At 45.0% G+C, this 21,333-nt stretch overlaps 1 protein-coding gene across 2 annotated transcripts; it reads right to left on the bottom strand.

Annotated features, from left to right (window-relative positions):
• Positions 1–815: 815 nt before the first annotated feature.
• Positions 816–21,136, bottom strand: crocc (ciliary rootlet coiled-coil, rootletin). Of its 2 annotated transcripts, none has more exons than XM_085456722.1 (37): positions 20,746–21,132; positions 20,277–20,403; positions 20,058–20,200; positions 18,611–18,802; positions 18,453–18,530; positions 18,269–18,360; positions 15,810–15,975; positions 15,603–15,709; positions 15,288–15,515; positions 14,977–15,067; positions 14,811–14,897; positions 14,541–14,726; positions 14,094–14,293; positions 13,801–13,983; positions 13,340–13,484; positions 12,393–12,539; positions 11,894–12,124; positions 10,629–10,822; positions 10,422–10,549; positions 10,159–10,328; positions 9,889–10,068; positions 9,554–9,688; positions 9,296–9,439; positions 8,712–8,950; positions 8,469–8,628; positions 8,199–8,366; positions 7,673–8,096; positions 7,241–7,404; positions 7,020–7,140; positions 6,647–6,810; positions 6,033–6,248; positions 5,071–5,295; positions 4,842–4,991; positions 4,507–4,707; positions 3,805–3,936; positions 2,408–2,581; positions 816–1,041 (listed from the first exon to the last, which is right to left on the bottom strand). In XM_085456722.1, the coding sequence occupies exons 1-37, from the start codon at positions 20,806–20,808 to the stop codon at positions 943–945; spliced, it is 6,054 nt and encodes a 2,017-aa protein (XP_085312848.1). In that variant the 5' UTR covers positions 20,809–21,132; the 3' UTR covers positions 816–942. The 2 variants fall into 2 exon arrangements, with proteins under 2 accessions (XP_085312848.1, XP_085312849.1); XM_085456723.1 differs by lacking the exon at positions 816–1,041 and adding an exon at positions 3,276–3,358 and having other exon boundaries at positions 2,456–2,581; positions 20,746–21,136.
• Positions 21,137–21,333: the final 197 nt, after the last annotated feature.

Genomic DNA, 21,333 nt, shown 5'->3' on the forward strand with positions numbered 1-21,333 from the left:
AGCATCTTGCACCCTGCTGTTATGTGCTGGATTGTCTCTGGGGCATCTTTACACAGCCTGCACCTGGGGTCTTGCCTGGTGTGATAGACCCCAGCCTCTATGGATCTTGTACTCAGAGCTTGTTCTTGTGCTGCCATGATTAGTGCCTCTGTGCTGTCTTTCAGTCCAGCTTTGTCCAGCCACTGGTAGGATTTCTGGATATCAGCCACCTCCTCTATCTGCCGGTGGTACATACCGTGCAGGGGCCTGTCCTTCCATGATGGTTCCTCGTCTCCCTCCTCTTTCTTGGGTTTCTGCTGCCTGAGGTATTCACTGAGCACTCGGTCAGTTGGGGCCATCTTCCCCCTGTTTTCGTCCCTTGCCCACCGATGCCTTCTTGTTATATATATATACAAGAATATATATATATATATATATATATATATATATATATATATATATATATATATATATATATATATATATATATATCAGATAATCAGTAAAATCTGTTTCAGAGAGAACATACAGTACAATTCCTTCATTATGCTCAGTTTGTTTGTTTCCTAACAAACCCAAGTCCTCCCTTTCTGTCCTCATCTGTTCACATGAACGTGGAGGAATCTGCAGATTTTCATTCCAGCCTGTCTGGAGGAGAGTCCTGTGGTGATTCTTGAATAAGAACAAGAAATTTGGGAATATGCTGGACAAAGATCGAGTGCAGATGGCTGCCAGTAATCAGGCCGGCCGCTGGTGTTTTCAGCACAGCTGGCTGAATCATAATGCTCCACCTATTCTCTCTTGAGTCAAAATGAAAAAACAAACAAACACAAGGCTTCAAAATTACAATAGTGTTCATTCAGTGTCACAAAATAAAACATCTTTGAAACAGTACAGTAACCGTGGAGTAGCGTTGTTGCTATGAGACATTCAAGATGGAGTTTCCTGCTGGTGTTTCTGGTTTCAAGCTGCGTCTCGGTTCCCTGCCGACACCACGGAGGACGGGAGAGACGGCTGCCGCCTCTTCATCTCCTGCTGAAGCTGCTCCTTTAGAGTAGACACCTGCAGTAATGATAAAGGTGACAACAAACAGAAGTTAAACATGTAATTTTTAAATCTGATGACATGATTCAATCTTAAATCCAGTCCGCAGGTTACAGACGTGGACAGAAGAGTGGGATTTTGAAGGCAGTAACAAAAGGCTGGAAAATTAAGTGATGCTAAAAACAAACAGCTGGAGGAACTTATTTGCAGCTGATTAGGTTAATTAGTAACAGATTATTAATGTGACTGGATATAAAAAGAGCGTTTCAGAAGTGAAGATGGGCAGAGGTTCACCAGTCTGCAAATGCATGTAATGCAAATGTGATGTTCCTCAACATAAACCTTCAAATATCATCTGTGGCACATAATATCATCAAAACATTTGAAGAATCTGGAGGAATCAAAACTGATCAAAACTTCAAAACTGATTCAGTCATTGAAATCACTCCATGGGCTCAGGAACACTTGCACACCAGAAAGGCTGCTCAGGAAGTGATGCACCTGTATCACCAATACAGGTTCTGTATTTAATTACTTACTTTTTAATTTAATTTAACTTAACTTACTGAGTATAGTGCAAAAAATGACACATAAACTATATGTTTTCTCCTTGTTTTGAAGTCGTGTGGTGCTGGGAAACAAAAACGTCCCTCCGATGCTTTAAACATAAAATAGCGTGCCTGTTTTTAAAAACTAAGAAGCAGAAATTACAGATATTTGTACTTTTGTTACTTCCCACCTCAACATACTAATGATCGTATTGTTCCATCTGTGTTTGCACAACATTTTAAGATGAAGTTTTGTTGAAAAAAAATCCAAGCACCATCATTTTATTAGTTTTTTTTTCCTGTAAAAAACAATGAGACTGATTAAGCAGTTGTGCTGAAGCAACATTATTGATATTGAAAGAAACACAGATGTGTCTGTGCCACAGATATGATCCATCATATCTATTATACTCAATGAAACTTGGATCCAGCTAAGTAACATTTGGAGTTTGCATGTTCTCCCCATGTTTGCGTGGGTTCCCTCCGGGTACTTCGGCTTCTTCCCACCGTCCAAAGACATGCAGTTTGTGGGGATAAGTTAATTGACTAATCTAAACTGCCCATAGGTTTGAGTGCGAATGGTTGTCTGTCTCTGTGTATTAGCCCTGTGACAGATTGGCGACCTGTCCAGGGTGTACCCCGCCTCTCGCCCTATGACGGCTGGGATAGGCTCCAGCGCCCCCCACGACCCTGATAAGCGAAAGCGGATGGATGGATTATATATATATTCTGAACAACTTTGTTAAAAGCAACAGAAACACCAGCATCAGGTGTGTCTACAGGTGAACTTGGTAAAAAAGAGAAAAAAAGCTTTTAACACAGCACAATGTGAGCACCTGCTCCTCCAGCCCTTTGACTCTGTGCCGGTGAGCGCGCTCTCTAGTGCCCAGCGTCCGTTCGATATCCCGAAAGCTCGTCCTCAGCCTCTCCGCCTCCCGCTGGGCCTCCTCGCGCTGCCTCACCAAACTCTCGCACAAACTGTGAGACTGCTCCATCTCAGCCAGCTGAGTCTACTCATGAAACACACACACACACACACACACACACACACACACGGGAAGACAACCAAATGTAAAAGGAGAGGAACAGAACATCTGGAGGTAAGCCAACACGACTGGAGTTTTATGGATGGAGTTACAACAGAGTACAAAAAAAAAATTAATAATAATAATAATAAAGCATATCGTTTGGAGCGCTGCAGCGAGCCTGTCTAAGAACATGTAAAACAGCTGTCCAACAAGGTCAACTACAAGCTGTGTGTCATTTGCAAGACAAAATGCGGGAAAAGTGAATCATCCTAATGAAAGAAGACGTCACATAGTCTAATAAAGTCATGTCCAAATCTGATTCCAGATCTGTGAACTAGAAAAAGTAAATTCAAAGAAATGAAATTATCTGGTATCTAGTGACACCTGGGACTTTTAAAGTCCTCCACCAAATCAGTGATGGTTCACGCAAACAAACCTGCAGCAGGAATCAGGTCACACAACACAAAGTGTTTTCCTCTTTTTAAGACTTCAGCAATCGAAGAATACGCAACAAAAAAAAGACTCCAAACACGGCCGTTAGCCTCACAGTCTTTAAAACTCTGCAGCGAACGTTAAAGCTTTGGGATTTACTGCGACAGTTAAAGCACATTTCTGCAGCTTGGGAAAAGTTTGGCTTGAATGAGGAGAAAAGAGAAGTCTGAAATGTTAAACCGACCTGAAATAAACAACTTTAATGAGCGTTTCAAAATTCCTCCAAAACCCACTGCAGCTTAATTTATTTGCTTGTTTTTGGCATGTCTGTGGTAAATAGAAAAACATAGTTAAGACTTTAGCATCATTAAAATGAAGCTTTCCCAAAACTATCTCATGTCTTTGGTCCAGTCGTTTGGTTATCTGTGAAAATTACTCAGATGTCACTTTATGAACTTAAACTTTACAATATAACATTAAAACTAATCTTGTTTTTTACATCCACGGGAAAAATGTAGATTATTACACATTTATGTCACCTTGCATGTTAAAAAAATCATTTTAAAGTCTTTTTAAGCTCATTGCTCAAGTCGAGAACTCAGGTTTATTTTGTCACTGTGAAACATCTGCTTGGCTTTCTTCTCGCCCGCTCTTTCTGCACAAACCCTCACTTCCAGTAGACGTATCCAGCCACAGCTAAGTAAACAAAATCTTTCAGCAGGATTCGGCAGCAGTTTGGTCGTCTTTTGCCTCCATCAGCGGCCGTTCCCTACCTGCAGCATCAGTATCTGCTGCTGTGCTTCCTGCAGCTCCTGCTCGGCTGTGTTTAGAGAGCGATCCAGGCGACTCTTCTCTGCAGACAGCCGCATCGTGCCCTCCTCAGACTTCAGCTTCTGACGTTCAACCTGATGAAAAATGTAACCATGGACATGTAACAACAGCGAAGCAAGCCGTTCAAAACAGGGACGCGAGCTGGTGTGGTGGTGTGGTGACTAAAACACTCATCCAAGATGGTGAACACAGTATGTGAGCGGTGTTTTTGTGCAGTTCTATAGTTTAAGAGACAAAGGAAACACTTTATATGTGTATAAATGTCATATCTTATTCAGAATTTCTGGAAACATTTATTTAAATGAAGGGAAGTAAATATTAAATATTTATTAGAATACTAAAAGAATCAACTTCTCATGTTTTTATAATGATTTATATAAATGATATCATACAATTAGAATTTGCTTGGAGGCAATTTTGTAGAGGAGCTCGTACTTATCCGACGTTTTTAACATTTTATTTCTCTCAGGCTGTTTTGATATTTTATTTAAAAGTAATTTTAATGCATCAGCGTGTGTGGTGTAGCTATAAGGCTCTGCAGGTCATTTTGGATCTTAACTGGCATATAAATCTAATATCTTTAATGTCAGATGGTCACAAAGAAAACAAACAAAGAAACAAACACGTGTTGACACAGCGCTGACCTTGTCCAGTGTGTTTCTCAGTGCGTTCTTGTCTTTCTCCAGCCTCACAGCCTGCCTCTCTGCATCTTTTTTCTCCGTCTCCAGCATGGCGACTGCTCTTTGCAGCGCACGTAGCCGCTCCTCCACAGCGGCCCGCTCTGTCTGAGCCGACTGGGCGCTGCGCTGAGCCTCCGCAAGACTGGCTGAGCGCTGTCGCAGAGCCTGACGGAGGAAGACAGAAATCTATCAAGAACACCGGCCTGAGTTCAGCATTGTGCAGAATCTACTCTTTTACAGCTTCAGATCGGCAGCCCTGCAGGTGGACGAGCGTCTCTGGCGATCTGTTTGTCTCTAACCTCCTGAGCGCTCTTCAGCTCAGACTCTACTTCTTCTCGCCGCAGCTCACTCTCGGTCAGCTCGGTCTGCAGGCTCTGCACGCGCTCAGTGAGGGTGGCCGTGTTTCTCCTCGCCTCAGCTAATGACGCTCGGGATGCATCCATTTGTTCCTTAACGGCATAGAATAATTCTCACGTCAACATTCACATCTGAGCCACGCTGTTTGAAGCCCTTTGTTTTCTCTCTCACCTGCAGGAGCCTTCTGTCCTGTTCAGCCATGCTGAGCGTCTTCTGCAGGGCAGCCATACGACCCTGCGTGCTGCTCTGAAGGGCCGCCGCCTCCTGAATCGTCTGGTTGAGAGAAGTGATTTTTTCTCTGAGTAAAGTTTCACCTTCTTGAGATTTGAGCAGAGTCTGGCTCAGCATCTCCACCTCTCTCTGCAGCAGAGCTACGCGGGCTTCTCCTTCAGTAACCTGCAATTAGTACAAAACCAGTTTATTTCAGGCCAAAACAAAAAAAACTGTTTTTCTTTTAATCAAATTGAGATTTCAGTGCTGCTTTTTGTCAAATGTAGTGCAGCGACCAGGACCGCAACTATAAAGTGCAGCTGCTGCATAATGCTTTTATTTTAGTGAATAATCACTACAACTAATAATGTTTCCTTGGAAACAGAAACCAGGAGTGAGTGGTGGATTAACTGAAACTATTTTTCACATATCCACGGTGCGACAGAGCAGAGGCTGCCCCCCACAGCAAAGCTTTTTATCTCAAGGACATCAGCCCCGGCAGATCTCACCTGATGTCGACTATGGTTGAGGAGACAGAGCAGCACTGTTTCTAAGATTTCTTGGTGCGCTTTCTGCAAAATCTGTTAATCTAAATCCATCTTATATCTCTTATATTTAGTTAATGGGACTTTTATGAATTCAAGGTAACTTTTACTGACGCTGATTGCTTTGTTTCTTTAGATTTTAAGTTTTTAATTCTGATGTTTTTGTATTTAAGTCGTTGCTTTATTTGTATATGTAAACACTATAGTGTACATCAGTCTGGCTAAATGGCAGACTATAAGAATAAATAATAGCCTTAAATCATAATTAAATGTTCACCAGCTGATCAGTGACATTAAATCTCCTGTATTAGAAGGAAATTCTCAGGCCCAACTAATCGCATTAAGCTGATCATGAGTCATAAATAAACAGCTCTGTACCTGTTTGACGAGAGAGTCGCGGCGCTCCTGGGAGGCCTGACTCTCAGCCTCTCGGTCTCCCAGGCTCAGCTTGAGTCTCTGCAGCTCCCCCTCCAGACTGCGCCTCCCCAGCTCCACCCTGGTGGCGCGAGCTTCAGCTGCCTCTAGCGCCTCCCGCAGGCGCTTCCTCTCCACCTCCAGGCGGATCTCGGCAGCACGCTGCTTATTTAACTGATCCTGCAGAGATGGATGGAGGAGAAGGGTCATATTAAGTCTACGTTCACTTATGTTTGAACAGACAATTAGAAACAGAGAGGAGCCACAGCTCAACAATCTCCTTGTCTTCTCAATACGTTTGTTCTAAAAAATACAACAGATAAAAGATTCACTCAGTAGCACACACAGCCCAGAAGGTGAATCATTTTGAAAGGTGCTGGCATTAAAAACAAACATATGGAGAGCTGGCAGGGGACTCCACAGGTGGTGCAACACTGAGTGTGCGCCAGCATCTGTTGTTATTACATTTGTCGACAGTGCACGCTTCCCGTTATTGTCCTTCTGTTGCGCTACCATATGTTGACTGTAGCCGAGCTGGGATCACTGCTGTGTGAGTGACAACACAAAACATGGAGTACCTGTATGTGCTTCTTATCCGTCTCAGAGGCCTGCAGCGCTCGCTCTAAATCCTTCACCCGGTCGCTGAGAGCTCGCCGCTCTCTGTCTCCTCTCCTCACCGCCTCTTCTTGCTGCTGGAGCAAAATCTGGGTGGTGGTGAGGCGCTCATCCAGTCCACGCTTCCCTATAATGAGACATCCAAACAACACAGCCTGCAGTAGATTATCGGACTTAATTTTAATTCTACTCAGAAATGGGTTTTGGGCAGCTTGCCTTCATTGTGCAGATGAAGGTTATTTCAGAGTTTTGAAAGCGGACTGTTGAAAGCGAAAAGTTTCCCTGAGCTCATCTAAAATCTCCTTCTTTCTAAACAACTTGGGTAAACTCTCTAACCTTCTTGGTACTCCTGCATGGAGTACTGCAGCTGAGTGAGTCGACTCATAGCAGAGTCCCGCTCCACCTTCAGCTCCTCCAGCTCCCGCTGCACGGCCCCCAGCTGACAATGGACATCATCCTTCAAAATTAGCAATAAACAAAGACTTGAGCTACACAAACAAAGAGATTATCCTCGAGTTATTATGTACTGTCATTTTCGTGCCGCGCAGCCCCGTTACCCTCTCTTTCTGTGCATCACGCAGCTCCTGGAGGAAGTCTCTGAGACCGCTTCGCACAGTCTCGGAGTCCAGCTCTGACTGAAGAAGAGGCACCGGTGTATCCCCTCTCTCAGGAGATACAGCGCCTGAGCCCAAAGTATTGTCTGGGGTGCTTCGTCGAATTTCTGTACAGGAGAAACAGAAAGATGTTACGCTGAGATAGCTGAAGGAGTGAAGGACGGTTCTTATAATGCTACAGAGACAAGACCAGCAAAAAGTAATTCCTCATGTTATTCGTTATGAGTGTCAGTAAGCAGTAATTTTTTTCTATAATTATGCTAAAATTTGAAGAGCCTTGGAGTCATTTTTTATCAGAGTGATGAAACATCCTGTCTCAGAGCTAAATACACTTTGCAACAATAATGAAACAAAGGCCTCGTGTTTGCTTCTCACCTTTAGGAGGCGACAGCGAGGAGCGCAGAGGTGAGACGCTGTGGTGGCGTGACATGCTGCCAGGTGATGTGGAGCTCCCTCCTGGGCTCCTCCCCCTGGGTCCTCTGCCACTCGCTCCAATGCCCAGCGTCCGCGTCAGCGCCGACTGCAGGCTGCTCAGACGAAACTCCAGGTCCCTCCTCGTGGCTTCGGCTCGGGTCAGCTCCGACTCAGTGGCGGCGAGCCGGCCCTGCGCCTCGCTCAGCTGCAGGCTGCAGTGAGCGGCGGAGTCCTGGGCCGTCTGAGCACGCAGGGACAAGTTCTTAGCTTCGTCCTGAAGCTTCTTCTCGCAGCTTCGAGCCTCCTGCAGCTGAGCGGTCAGCTCTCTCTCGCAGCTGCGCCAGCCCGACTCAGACTCAAGCAGACGCTTCTGAGTCATGGAAAGCTGCATTAACATAAAAAAAAGACAGAAGAGACAGCAGTGACACACTGAAGACAGCAAGATTAACAAAGAGCTGGAAATTTCTTCACTTTGCTCCACTCTCACTTCTTTCTTGAGGGACTCTCTGGCTGTTTCGGCTTCAGCCAGCTTCTGTTTGAGGGTGAAAACCTCTTTTCCTCTCTCCTCGTCTCTTTGCTCCTCCAGCGACAGGCGAGTCTGCAGCTCTGCCACCTCCCTCTCCTTCTGCTCCTTCTCTCCATCCAGGACCTTCAGCTGGAGCCAGACAAAAGGAAAATTTACATTTAGAGGCAAAACTGTGTGCAACATATTTCCCAGGTTCTGCTCAGATGTGAGAGAGATGACTGCATGCCTGACCTGTCTGCGGAGCTCCTGCAGCTCTCGCCGAGCCTCCAGTCGTGATCTCTCAACTTCTCTCAGGCAGCTCCGCAGCTCTGTCACCTCCTTCTGAGTGGAAGACAAATTCTCCTCCAGCACAGACAGCTTTTGCTCCTTCTCCTCACATTGTCGCTTCACACTAACAAAACACACACACACTGCTTACACATCTCATCTACTCTGTGTCTCTGTCCCTGGTTACTTTGCCAATCTCATGCATACCTGATCCTTTCAGTTTCTGCACTTCGCAGAGTTTCTCTCAGGTAAGTATTTGATTGGCTGAGAGCCTCTCTCTCCTTGGTGACATCACTGAAGCCACGGCGCAGCTCTGTGCCCTCTCTCCTGTAGCTCTCTGCTGAGTCCTGAGTTTGGTTCAGGCGGCGTTCAGTCTCCAACAAGTCCCGCCTCAGCTGGTCTCGGCTCTCCTCTGTGGCTGCGAGGGCGGCTCTGCACTGCTCCAGCTGGTGGGTGAAAATCAGATGAAATGAGGTCACTGGACAGAACATTTGTTTGTTTCCAGCATGAAAACAAATTAATTAAACTGTTTTATGTTTTCATATTTGACCTCTGCCCATATCTACAACCTTCCACAGATGCAAAAAAGTTGTAAACACTGATGGTCAGTGGCAGATTCTCCTCGCTTTGATGTTCTTCTTATAGCAATTTATTTTCTAACTTCTTGTTTCTCAAATCCGTTCAAATGTGGGCCATCAAGTCATGGTTCGACACATCAGTGGAAACCAGGTATATGTTGGGATGTTGGTATCTGATATTATGCATTTTGGCTCTTGTAGAGGATGATCTACCTCTTTGAGAGCGATGTCAGCACGCGAGCGGAGATCACTACATGTCTCTTGTAGACTGTGGAGCTCCCTCTCACGAGCGGAGGCTGCATCCTCCAGCTGAGAGCGAAGCTCCAGCACCTCGCTGGTCAGAGCGCCGACTCTGATCTGAGGAAAACAAACAGGGTGATGCTGTAGTTAATCTTTCATTCGTGCCTCGACAACAGCAACAAAATACAAATCAGGAGAGGAAGTGAAACCCTCCACGTTTCCTCCCGTCACCTGTTCCTGCTCTTTGTAATGAGCTGCTTCTCTGGCCACTCGCTCGGTCTCGAGGGCTGCAGCTGACAGTTCAGCCTGCAGGCTGGAAACCCGCTCAGACAAAACCGTCTTCTCTGCTTCCTTCAAGGAAAGAGCCTGGGAGGACAGAAAATGTCTGGTTAACACTAAAACAAAGTTTAAAAAGGGGGGAAGGAACAGCCTGAGCCATGCTGGCATTTCTAACAAAGACATTATTTTAAGAAATCTGTTTTAAACCAAAGATTTAAATGACACATGCTATCTGATGAATAAATACAGCTCTAGACGCTGAATAGTTTCACAGGCTGGGATCAGACCTGTTGTTTCTCCGTCTCAGCCTGGAGGAGACACTGATCTCTATCGTGCTGCAGAGTCCACATTTCATCCTGCAGCTCCTCTTTTTCTCTCTTTGCTCTGCTGAGCTGATCCTCCATCTCCTGTCTGAGCTTTCTCAGCGTGACCTCATGCTCCATCAGCAAGCTGTGCCGCACAACTTCCTGCAAAACACCATGATGACATTCATCCAAGTGTAAAAACATTCATACAAATAGCATTTAAACTAACAGTGATCCACTGAACCCACTCACCTTTTCTGAGACCAGTCTCTCCACCTCCTCCTGATGCTCAGAGGAGGCCTTGCGCAAGGCCTGCTGCGCCTCCAGCTGTGCCGCATTTAAAGTCTGACTCAGAGTCTGCTTCTCCCGCTCAGCCTGGGCCAACGCAATCTCCCCGTCTGAGCGAACGCGCCTTAGTTCAGCTGGAAATCACAATCAGGAAAACAAATACAACGCTTTCCTGTTATTGACCAACTTTTATTATCTTTAATTATAAAAAACACGTCTCCTCTCACCTGCAGCCGTCTCACAGCGGACTCTGAGGGTTTGGTTCTCTGTCTCCAGCTGCTCTCTGCGAGTTTCCACCTGAACGAGCTGCTGCTGCACTTCGAACAGGCTGGTCTCCAGGGACTCACGCTCCGACCTGCAGGTTACAACCACAACTTACACACACGTGCACTGAGCACTTTTGAGTAATTAACCAAGTCTGAAACCAAACATACCTGAAAGCAGCCAGTTCCTCAGACAGCATGGTGTTCTCCCTCTCAGATGCTGTCAGCTGAACCACGAGGGCCGCTTTGTCCCGGGCCAGCTCTGCCTGACTGCGGCCGACCTCCTCCAAGGCCACCTCGTTCCTCTGGCCTTCTCCTCTAGCGAGACTTAACTCAGAACCCAAAGAGGTCACCTCGCCACAAAGCTGTCGAGTACAAAATAATGAGGTCAGTTAAGTGACCTCTGTGAGCCAAAAGCTCAGACTTCAGAGTCCTATAAACACCCAGTTTCTGTTATGTCAGTTATAAGAGATGTACTTGTCACTGTCATTTAAGGCCCACAGCTCTCTTTGCAAAGTTCAGCCAATCAGAGAACGGCTTTCAAAAGCCTTAAAAAGAGAGGAGCTGAAACACCTTCATACTGTTATATCAGACAGCTTCATGGTTTATATCAAGGCCCACTTTTATTTATAATTAGTGTGAAGTACATGATGATTCAAAAACAGAAAAGGTACTGCATGTCACAGTGTCGTATGTGAGCGGTCTCTCATCAACCTTGCAAAAACCAACCTGCACACACCGGACACACGTCTCTCCTCTGCTGCGTTCTTCTGGGTTTCAAAGTTTAACCAACAGTTTGTCTGATTTAAAAACCTTTCCTTTCCTTTTTTAAATGTGTTTTTAAAATAACTGAGGCGAGAAATCAGCCATGTGGTCGTATTATCTGCCTTTATTTTTGGGTCATTCAAAATAACGCTTTAGGCCCATGTTGCAAACAACATGGGCCAAAATGGGTGTTTTAAATATTTTAAATTCGTCTTTTGGGGTTTATAAAAATGAACAGTCATAGTTAAAATGCCAGATTTTGAATTCTGTTTGCTTCGACTGCTTTTTCACCAAGCTTTGGTAATAGACCGGTGTTTTCCAAACAGGAAATATCTTCCAGTGTTCTCTTATTTACAAGACAATGTGCACAGGAATGCAACATCCATCATTCAAGGCACTGGTAAAAATAAATAATTGAAATGGGTATATATTTGTTTTTTGTTAAGTTGCCTAATAATTATGCACAGTAATAGTCACCTGCACACACAGATATCCCCCTAAAATAGCTAAAACTAAAAACAAACTAAAAACTACTTCCAAAAACATTCAGCTTTGATATTAATGAGTTTTTTGGGTTCATTGAGAACATGGTTGTTGTTCAATAATAAAATTATCCCTCAAAAATACAACTTGCCTAATAATTCTGCACTCCCTGTAATGTGTAGTTGTACCTGGGTGACTTTCTCCTGCAGCTTAAGTCTCTCAGCCCTGAGACTCTGGAGCTCAACCTCGATCCCCACACGGCTTAGCTCGGCGTCCTGCAGCGACTGCTGCAGTGTGATGCGGGCGGACTCCAGCTCGAGCCTGTCCTGCTCCAGCCGGACCAGCTCATCTCTGATGGTCAGCTTTTCCTGCTCAGCGTCGCGTTTCTGAGTCTGCAGGAAGGCTTTCTCCTCCTCGAGCTTAGACACAGAGGTGAGAGCAAGTCACATTAAAGGCCTGAAAACCTCTTAAAATCTAGAACAGGTTTGTTTATTTTACTCGGCTGGGATGGAAAAGGGTGATGACGCACACCAATCACAGTTTTGCAACACCTGAATTTGAATCTAACTACATTACTCTGTTTACACTGGCATTAACTCTCGTCCACAGAGACACAAGAGTATTTCATATCAAATGGGCTTGAAACTACATATGTGGAGGTTTTAAATAGCACTGCAGCTCCCTTACCTTGAGGATGTAGGTGTTCAGGGCTGCTTTGTCCTGTGCCAGACCCTCGTTCATGCTGCCCATCTTTGCCAGAGAGTCTCTGAGAGCTGCATCCTCAGACTGGAGCTTGTTAAGCAGCAGACAGAGCTCCGTGTTTTTGCTCTCAGCCTGGAGGGAAGAATCACGGTCAAACAGGTGCTATTTGTTTAAGCAGTCGGGCTATTGCACCACAAGTTTATCTGAAAGTTTTCAAGAATAACTGAATAGAATGTCTGACTAAACTTAAAAACATAAAGTCTTCTGAGTTTTAGTTACATCAGACAGCTCACGTGGAGGCAGGAGCTCCAGAGGAGTGCTGCTTCATGACAAACTATTCAAAAAGCTGAAATCTGTGTCACAGACGACATGTACAGTCGTACAGTCAGCGCTTCGAAAGGGAAACTCCTAAAAATATATTTATGAGGTCAGCTGCAAAAATAATCGTATAACTCCCCCTTTTGGCGTTACAAAGCTGCTGTCTGAAGACGTGCAGCATCAGCTTTGGAGCTGAAAGCCGTAGACACTGCAGGTTGTTTAGTGGCCTTATTGCAAATGTATTTGTAGGATTTTCCTTTCCACAAAACACCAGAGGGAAAATATTTAAAATACTTGATTTACTGATATTTGCAACACACAGTCTAACATTACATTTAGCGCTGAAAGAAGCATGCTCTATTGTTTTTGGGACACTGCTACTAAATCTGCACCTTAATATCATGAACACTTCCACCACTCGTTTTGCCTTCATTAACTTTCTCGCATGAAAAACCTTGAAACTGACAACAGAATTTTAATGGACTAACTTTAATTTCATCTCAACAAATACATCCAAAACAAAAAAGTGGCAGAGTGTCGCTCCCTTGCACTCTGGCAGTACTCTAGTAGCGTTTCACCTCTGACAAATACACAGACTATTACTATTTTCTTACCCGAGCCAGCGCCTCAGACAGCTGTGTTTTTTCTTGCTCCAGCAGCTGCCTCTGAACCTCCCCCTGCTGGTGAGTCTCCCTCACTGCAGACAACTCGCCACGCTGAGCAGAGGCTCGACTCTCGCTCTGATCAAACTGCTTCTGTCTGTTTGAGGCAACACGTGTTGTTCACTGAAAATCAGGCAGGACTCTTGGTGTGTATCTGTTAGTGTGTGAAGCTTGTTGTTCTATTGCAGGAAGGGACGACTGGACAGCACAATAGTTGTGAACAGAGTCAAACTTTTACACAAAAGCTGTAAATGAGATGTTGGGGCTGTACAGGGAGGAGTTTGTTAATGACTGAGATGCTTATGTAGAGGAAGCTGATGCAGATCTTTTGAATGGCACACTGTGAGCATGTGCAGCGTGTGGATTAGTGCCCACATCACATTCACTTAATCTCTACGAATTAGCCAGCTTACACCCTCAGCGTTTCTGCCTTCGCCCGGTCTCTCTCCTGCACGGCAGCCTCCTTCTCCTCCCTCTCGTGGTCTCGCTCTCGCTGCACGGACGCCACGGTCAGCTGAAGCTTCTCGCAGTCCATCTGCAGGAGCTGGCTGCTGCTCTGCGCTGCCTGCACCGTCTTCTCCAGGTTCACCTTCTCGCTGCAACATTCACCACATGTGTGTGTGTGCATGTGAGAATATAATGCAGAGTTGAGGATAAATACACTGTTGGGTCTCGAGGCGAGTTTTGTAGGTGAAGTTTGGCAAACCTGGCCAGCGTGTCTCTCTCCTGCTTCACACGGTCCCGTTCTCGCAGCGCGGCCTCTCTCTCTCTCTGAGCGGCGTCCCTCTCCCGCTGCAGAGTTTGGCTTCTCTGTTCTGCGTCTCTTTTAGCCGACTCGGACTCAGAAAGCCGTTTTCGTAACTGCTGCACAGACGACTGAGCAGAGAGCAGACGGCTTCGAACATCCTGCAAACACAACCGGACAAGTGGAGGGAATGATGATGACGGTGTTGCAAGGATACAGCACCTACAACATGAAAGATTTTAAAGTCTCACCACAGATTTTAGCACTTAATGTCTGAGCTTCATTGATTTTTAAGTCGTTTAGCTTGTCTTAAACATCCAGAAAAGGGGGGCAAATAAAATCGGTGACCTCTGTCAGAGAGTTCCATGTTTGTGTGTGGTCCTTTGTGTTTGTAGATTAACATGTCACCTGCAGCTGGAGTGTCTTGTTTGTGACTGCAGAGCGGAGAGCAGACAGCGCTGCCTCTGGGAGAGGAGACAGCGAGGAGGGTCGAGTGGGAGAGGACGGCCTTCGAGGGAAAGAGTCACGAATCCCAGCCCCAGAATTGTCCTGATCTGCTTCTGACGATGACGATTCTCCGTCTGCTGAAACCGTCTGTAAACGCAGGTTAAAATGAAGCCCTTCCATCTGGGTTCCCACTGAGAAATCAGCTGATGTAAAAATGTGTGTGTTGTTTACCTGAGCGATGTCCCGCAGTGTGTCTAACAGCGTCTCAGTGTGAGTCCTCATCATCTGCATGTCAGTCTCATCACTGCCGCTCTGCTCCTGAAGGGAAATGATTCACATGAAGCACATGAAGCAGACCAGTATGAAACCATTATGGCCTCCGTGACTGGTGTCTCACCTCGAGCTTCCTCGTTAGTGTCGCAATTTCTCTGTCACGCTCTTCAATTTGTCCCTTTAGTCTCTCCCCTTCTCGCACCAAATCGGACAACCTGAGAACGAAAACAGACAATATGAAATTAAACTCACACGGACGGTAAAAAGGACCTTTAGTTTTGCACTTTGAGTCAGTTCTTGTTGTTTTAAATGAAAAGTGCTGGAAGTCTTCCTGCTGTTACACAATGGGGACTTTTACTAGCTCCTCCTGTTGGACAGCTCGATTAAAAACAACTTATACGACTGTAAGCCTGCAGGACGGCTCGGCACCCTGACCTGACGTTGAGCTCGCTTCTCTCTGCGTCCATCCTGCTCTGAAAGCTCATCATCTCTGCCACTCGACCTCTCAGCTGCTGCTCCAGCTGAACCCTCAGAGCTTTCTCCTGCTCCAGAGCCACAACTGCTCCTCCCTCCCGACTTTGCAGCGTGGCACACAGACCAGCCCAGGACACCTGAGCAGAGTGGGACGTCCGAGCCAGCTCATTACGCATATCTGACAGGTCCCTGCGGGAGATTGGAGAGAGGCGGGAAGGAGTGAGAGACAAAACACGAGTCAAAAGATAAAATAAGACTGAGGAGAACAAAGTTTACCTTTCAGTGGCGCTCTTCATTTCGCAGACATGCCTCCTGAACCCGACCACTTGTCGCCACAGTGTCAGCAGTCGGCTGTGCTCGCTGCTGAAGTAGCTGTGGAAAGACTGAACAGGAGGCCAAAGGAAATTAAAACGAGTAATGATTATTCTGAATTTAGACTTTCCTGAATTTCCTTTTAATATTTAAGAAGCATCCCTCTCCCACCTCTTCTTCTCTCCTCCAGTCAGACTCCTTTTGCTCTAGCTCCTCTCTGGCTTTTGTCCAATCAGCAGTGAGCCTGCGGATATCCTGGCTGAGAGCCTCGTTGGCCAAACCAGCCTGCTCCAACTGCTCTCTCAGCATTGCATTCACTGCAGACAGACTGCTGCTCCTGAAGTCACAACATGGAAACACTCAAATATAACACACGCAGTTCAGGCTGAAGCTGTTTACAAAGAAAGTGGTTAAATAAAACGCAAAGGAGAAGATTGATCAGGCCTGCAGATGTTTGGTATAATACATGATTGAATTCATGAAATCCTCCTTAACTAGAGTCTGCGTGGTTTTAAAAAAAGGCTGCTCACTCTCATATTCCCTATGTTTTTGGTGTAAAAGTTAAAGTCAAATTACAACGGAGCACAATCACAGATGAGCTCATGACTCATTTCTGTAAAAATAGTTTTGGCTGCATGTGCAAAAATGTCTCACAAAAATCTTCAGTCCCTAAATAAAAAGAATTAAAAATAATAACTCAGTGGACTAACTGGCCAACAGCTTATGTTGGCAGTTAGATAACTATTCATATCTGCTATACATAGGCCATGAAAATACGCTGTTCCTGCATGAGTGCAATACCATCTATATCAATTCTGTCCATCGATCCTTACAATAACAAAACAAAACAAGAATAAGTTGATTAAATTCATTTTTAAAGACTGTTGCATATGTAAAATTAAAGTAATAAATCCATATACATTTATTTGCAGCTTCAAAGGGAGCTATCATAGTGTGATGTTCCCAAAAGCAGAATTTGATCTCAGAGGACGACCTTGCTGAATTTAAGTTTTTTAAATAAACTGCCGGTGCTCAAGTTGCACTGAGAGCATTGTAGAGTCAGTGCAACCCTAGCTGTGGTTCAGGAGGTTCAACTAATAATTGGAAGGCAAGATGTGGGCAAGATGATGAAATGAACCGAAAACTGTCCTGGATACAGCCACTGAAGTGTGAGTGTGATAGAGACAACACGCTTGAAGTGCACAAAATAAAGCACTGTATGAATGCTTGTGGTAAACAGACTTATACAGTCGTCTTCTGCTCATACTACTCAAAATGCTGCTACATCATAGGCCACACTTACATTAATAAAGCTTTTTGTCCCGCTCTCTTAAACACTTTTTAACAATCACACAGACACACACAGTGCCTCTATAGTGCAGCAGTCTCTGGTTTGATCCCAGCAGGAGTCACAAGTCATTTTGGGTTAAGGACAGGCGTCTGGTGTAACAAATCTGCCTAATGAGACACGTGTAGAAACCTGCTAAGCTGCTTCCTTGTGAATAAAGGAGCAGACAAAAGTAGCTTTACCTAGCAGGCACACTAATTTAGACACATTTCAACACTGGGACTGAACCCTGACCCTCTGATTAGCAGACATCTCACTCTATCCCCACAACCACAGCTGTCATAAATGTGGGTCACAGTGTAAATGTGTTATTTAAATACCAGTTAAATAATTTCCTCTTAGACTTTGCTAAAAAAAAAATAAATAAATTAAAAAAAAAAGTTTGACATAAAAAAATGGTGTTAGTGCAGGTTTTAATGTTTCTGTTTCTATTTATGGGCTACGTGCCACAATTCTTTACAATGACACTTATTAAACCACTGCTAGCTGTTTTAACAAATTAAAGGCCAATTTCCAACCTAACTTTTATCTTTAAAACTCTTGAAATAGTAGTTGTAAAACAGCTAACTGATCATCTGCAGAGGAATGGCTTATTTGAAGAGTTCCTGACAGGTTTCAGAGCTCGTCAGCTTTAGTGGAGGTTACAAATGATTCTGATTTGACATCTTAATATTGTACATCATTTTACTACAGAGATTAAAGCACGCTGTAGGTATTACAGGTACTGTGCTGAGGTGGTTTGAATCATATCTATCTCATAGACTCCAATTTGTTCATGTAAATGGTCCTCTTCACACCCTAAGGTTAATTATGGAGTTCCACAGGGTTCAGTGCTAGGACCAATTCTGTTTACATTATACATGCTTCCCTTAGGCAAGGTATAGCATACATTTTCACTGATATGCAGATGACACACAATTTTATCTATCCATGAAGCCAGATAACACACACCAATTAGTTAAACTGTGTGAATGTCTTAAAGGAGCAAAGATCTGGATGACCTCTTCTGCTTGTAATTTCAGATAAAACTGAGGTTATTGTACTCAACCCTAATAATTTTAAAAGCATGGTGTCTAACCAGATGTTTACTCTGGTTGATTGTTGGGTTTTTCTCTCTAATATTGCAGGATCTTTACCTTTTTCTGATTTGGCACTATATAAATAATATTGAATTTTCTCTGAGTTATCTCTGGTTTGTCTGCACGGATACTTTTCAACAGTCTGAGGACGTTACAGGTTTACAGCTAAATCATTTTATGTCTCTTCTCTCATGATGCATCACCTTTGTTGTTCCTCCTCCAGACGGATTAAAGCATCCTCCAGGTTGCTGCTTGCTTCATCTTGATGGCGACCATTCGATGTTTCGCTGTGACCCTAAAATCAAAAGATGACCATGGACATATTATTTTTAACCTGTGCATAAAAATCGGCTTCCTTATGTTTACAGTAAACTCGAGGTCGCCTACACTGTTTTTCTCCAACTCAGATGACTTCTCCTGCAGCGCCTGATCCAGATCACCACACCTCTTTTTATACTGAAGCACCTGAAGGAGCAGGAAATAACACCAGTAGTCAAACCTCATCAATAACAACTTAACAGAAGAGGGAAATAAAACAGACGCACCTTGGCCTGCAACTTCTGCACAAGCTGCGCCTGCCTCTGCTGCCCCTCCTGGTATGCGGTGAGTTTGCGCTTGTAGGCCGCCTGTTCCTCGTCCAGCCGCCTGCGCAAATCCACATTCTGCTGAGCCAGGCTGCGTGACTCTGGTGAATCGTGGTCTTCGTCCCCTGTTTCAAAACGCAGCGCCTGCTCCAGCTGTGGTTTTAATGAAAGGTAAGAGGCAAGGGGTCGGGTTTAATTTCACACTTCTTCACGACAGATCTGCATGGCACTGCCAAGTTTGGACTGCATCCAAAAATACCTATATACATGTTCTCAATGAGCTAAGTACTTGAGATGGGAACTATTTTCCAGACTTTAAAACAGAATTTCCCCAAACCATCTCACCATTTAACAGCTGTTCTGGACAGCTTGTGCGTACACTGATGGCACTGGTACAAAACACATCCTGATCATTTCCTGTGAAACCTCACATGAATGCATAAAATGAAGGAAAATACTACATTTAAACTACATAAATGGAGGTCATAGTACTTAAGAAATACTAACTTTGTTTTCAGCCACATCTTTCTTTCTATGCTGTATAGATGTTCACTCTTAAATGAAACTCTTCACAAGAAGGTTTGTGGATTATTTTGTGTAACCTGATCGTGACATCTGGACAGAGGCACATCTGCTGAGTTTATAAATCATTTTTTGGCACTTTGAACAGCACAGGGTGAGCGCCATTTAGTTCCGTTATATTTAAGAGAAAGCTGACTCACATACTAACATATATTCCAGCTGCTCAGTACTACAGAGTGTCTGTATCCCAAAGCGGAGACCAGTTATTACTTTAAATACACTTTTGAAATGAGTCCATTAAGTTATAAAAGGTGGACACTCTCCTTTAAATTGGTTGTTTTATGTGTGACATTAAAGCAGCAGGCATCTCAACAGCCTACAAGAGTAAAATATACATATATAAATTTATTTATTCTTTAAAGAGAAAAGATTCCTTTGGACGATCTCCGGCACAGTTTCTTCGTGCTTTAGGAAGCAGGCTGCAGTTATTCCTTTTGTAATGTTCAACCCACCCCAAATGAGCTGTAGCACCCAACTCACCCACCCACCCAACACTGCATCTCCCCTCGCCATTGAAGCCCCTGTTTACAGTCACCCAGGGTGACAGACGCCATGGCAACATTCCACTTCAGTTGATTCCAGCCCCCATCACCTGGGAGACGAGCAAATCTCAGACAAAGGAAGGACCCAAAAAAACACATAAATGAGGAAAAGGGAATGTGGCACGGTCCTCAGCTTTAAATGTGTGTAAAGCCAGAGCACCTGAAGAGTGTTTGAACTTGTCGCAAGAGATTAACAGGCTATAATGATTCCATCCACCTCTCAACCTATTCTACCAAAATGACCACTAAGTGCTGTTTGCAGGCATCCTGGAGACTTGCCTTACCCTCTCACTGATTGCACCGTACTTGATGGCGAGCTCGTCTCGGTCGGCTCTGCTGTGTGCCAGCAGGTCCTCCAACCTCGCCAGTTCCCCCTGCAGTACTCGGTTCTCCTCCTGGAGGGACATGACCGAGGACATGGCCCCTGCTGCTCAAAGAAAGGCCAAAGTCAGGCAAAGACGGCACTGAGTTGATGTGAAGGAGAGAGGACTGTGGCAACTCACCGTTGTCGCTGAGGTTCTTTGTCACAATCTCTCGCACTCGTGCTGGCAGACATGTAGGGGGGGCATCAGGTGAAGGACCCCGGACTGTCAGCCTCTTCTCCTCAGACAGAACGCTCTCCTCCAGCCTCTGGTGGAGGAGGACAGGCGCAGCCGTTTTTATTTAGTTTGTGACGTTTAGAGAAAGATCAGCAACACAGAGCTGAGAAACTATGAAATAAGGCTGTAAACACAGAAAATCCCAACACATGACAGAAACCGAGTGATCACAATAATGTGTCTGAAAAGTGCCACAAACCCAACGGTGCCACGACAGGCACAGGACCACGACTGCTGCGCAATAGATACACAAAACTGCTCCCAAACAGAAACAAGCGCATGCACGCCCCAGATGAGCCGCTATTATTTGCCCCACACCTGTGTCATTTAATGAAATGATCAAGTGAGCTGGAGCGGGCCCGGCGAGCCTCACCTGGATCACAGACTCCAGTTTACTGCTGGAGTCGCTTTCTGCGGAGTTTTCCGCAGCGCTCATCGCACCGGCAGGTATTTAAAATCCTCCGGGTAACAGGATTAACTCCGAATAAATGCTACGTCTTCACGGTGTCAGCGATGGTCTGTTGCTTTGCAGCAGGAGCGGGGAAATGAAACAGTTGTGAGCCTTAGCTGCTTATTTGGTATGAGCCGACAAAGTTTAGTCGCAGAGGAGCAGTGCGCGTCCGTCCCGTCGCCTCCTCCTCCTCTTCCTCCGGGAGGCAGAGATTGAGGACAGCAGGATTAGCAGGTTTTAAAATGCACACCCCCACCTCCTCCACCACACTCCCACTTCTCACATTCAGAGCCCTCCACACGTCACTGATATCCAGCTACTCTCGAGCCTCGCAGTTGAGAGAAGATACCGAACAATTAACCTGATTTTTGTGACGTCAGTATGTTAATATTGATTCAGATAGTTACGGCACTCCTGAGCCCACCGAGAGAAGCAGCAGATATCTTTAAACTCCTTTACGGCGTCGTGCCAAAAAGTGATCATCTGCCAAAAACACAGACCGTCTGTTAC

The sequence above is a fragment of the Copadichromis virginalis genome, linkage group LG5 (genome assembly GCF_057382275.1).
Source record: "Copadichromis virginalis isolate Kocher_CV1m ecotype Utaka linkage group LG5, C_Virginalis_male_GT1.1, whole genome shotgun sequence".
In the NCBI taxonomy this organism is placed as follows: Eukaryota; Metazoa; Chordata; class Actinopteri; order Cichliformes; family Cichlidae; genus Copadichromis; species Copadichromis virginalis.

Bases quoted from the DNA above. Each gene is read 5' to 3' on its own strand.
- crocc (XM_085456722.1), bottom strand. From the start codon at position 20,808: ATGAGCGCTGCGGAAAACTCCGCAGAAAGCGACTCCAGCAGTAAACTG. The intron at 8,951-9,295 runs GTAGATCATCCT...TTCACCCACCAG, and splicing joins CTGACATCGCTCTCAAAGAG to CTGGAGCAGTGCAGAGCCGC. The intron at 6,811-7,019 runs GTTAGAGAGTTT...GTCTCATTATAG, and splicing joins CATGCAGGAGTACCAAGAAG to GGAAGCGTGGACTGGATGAG.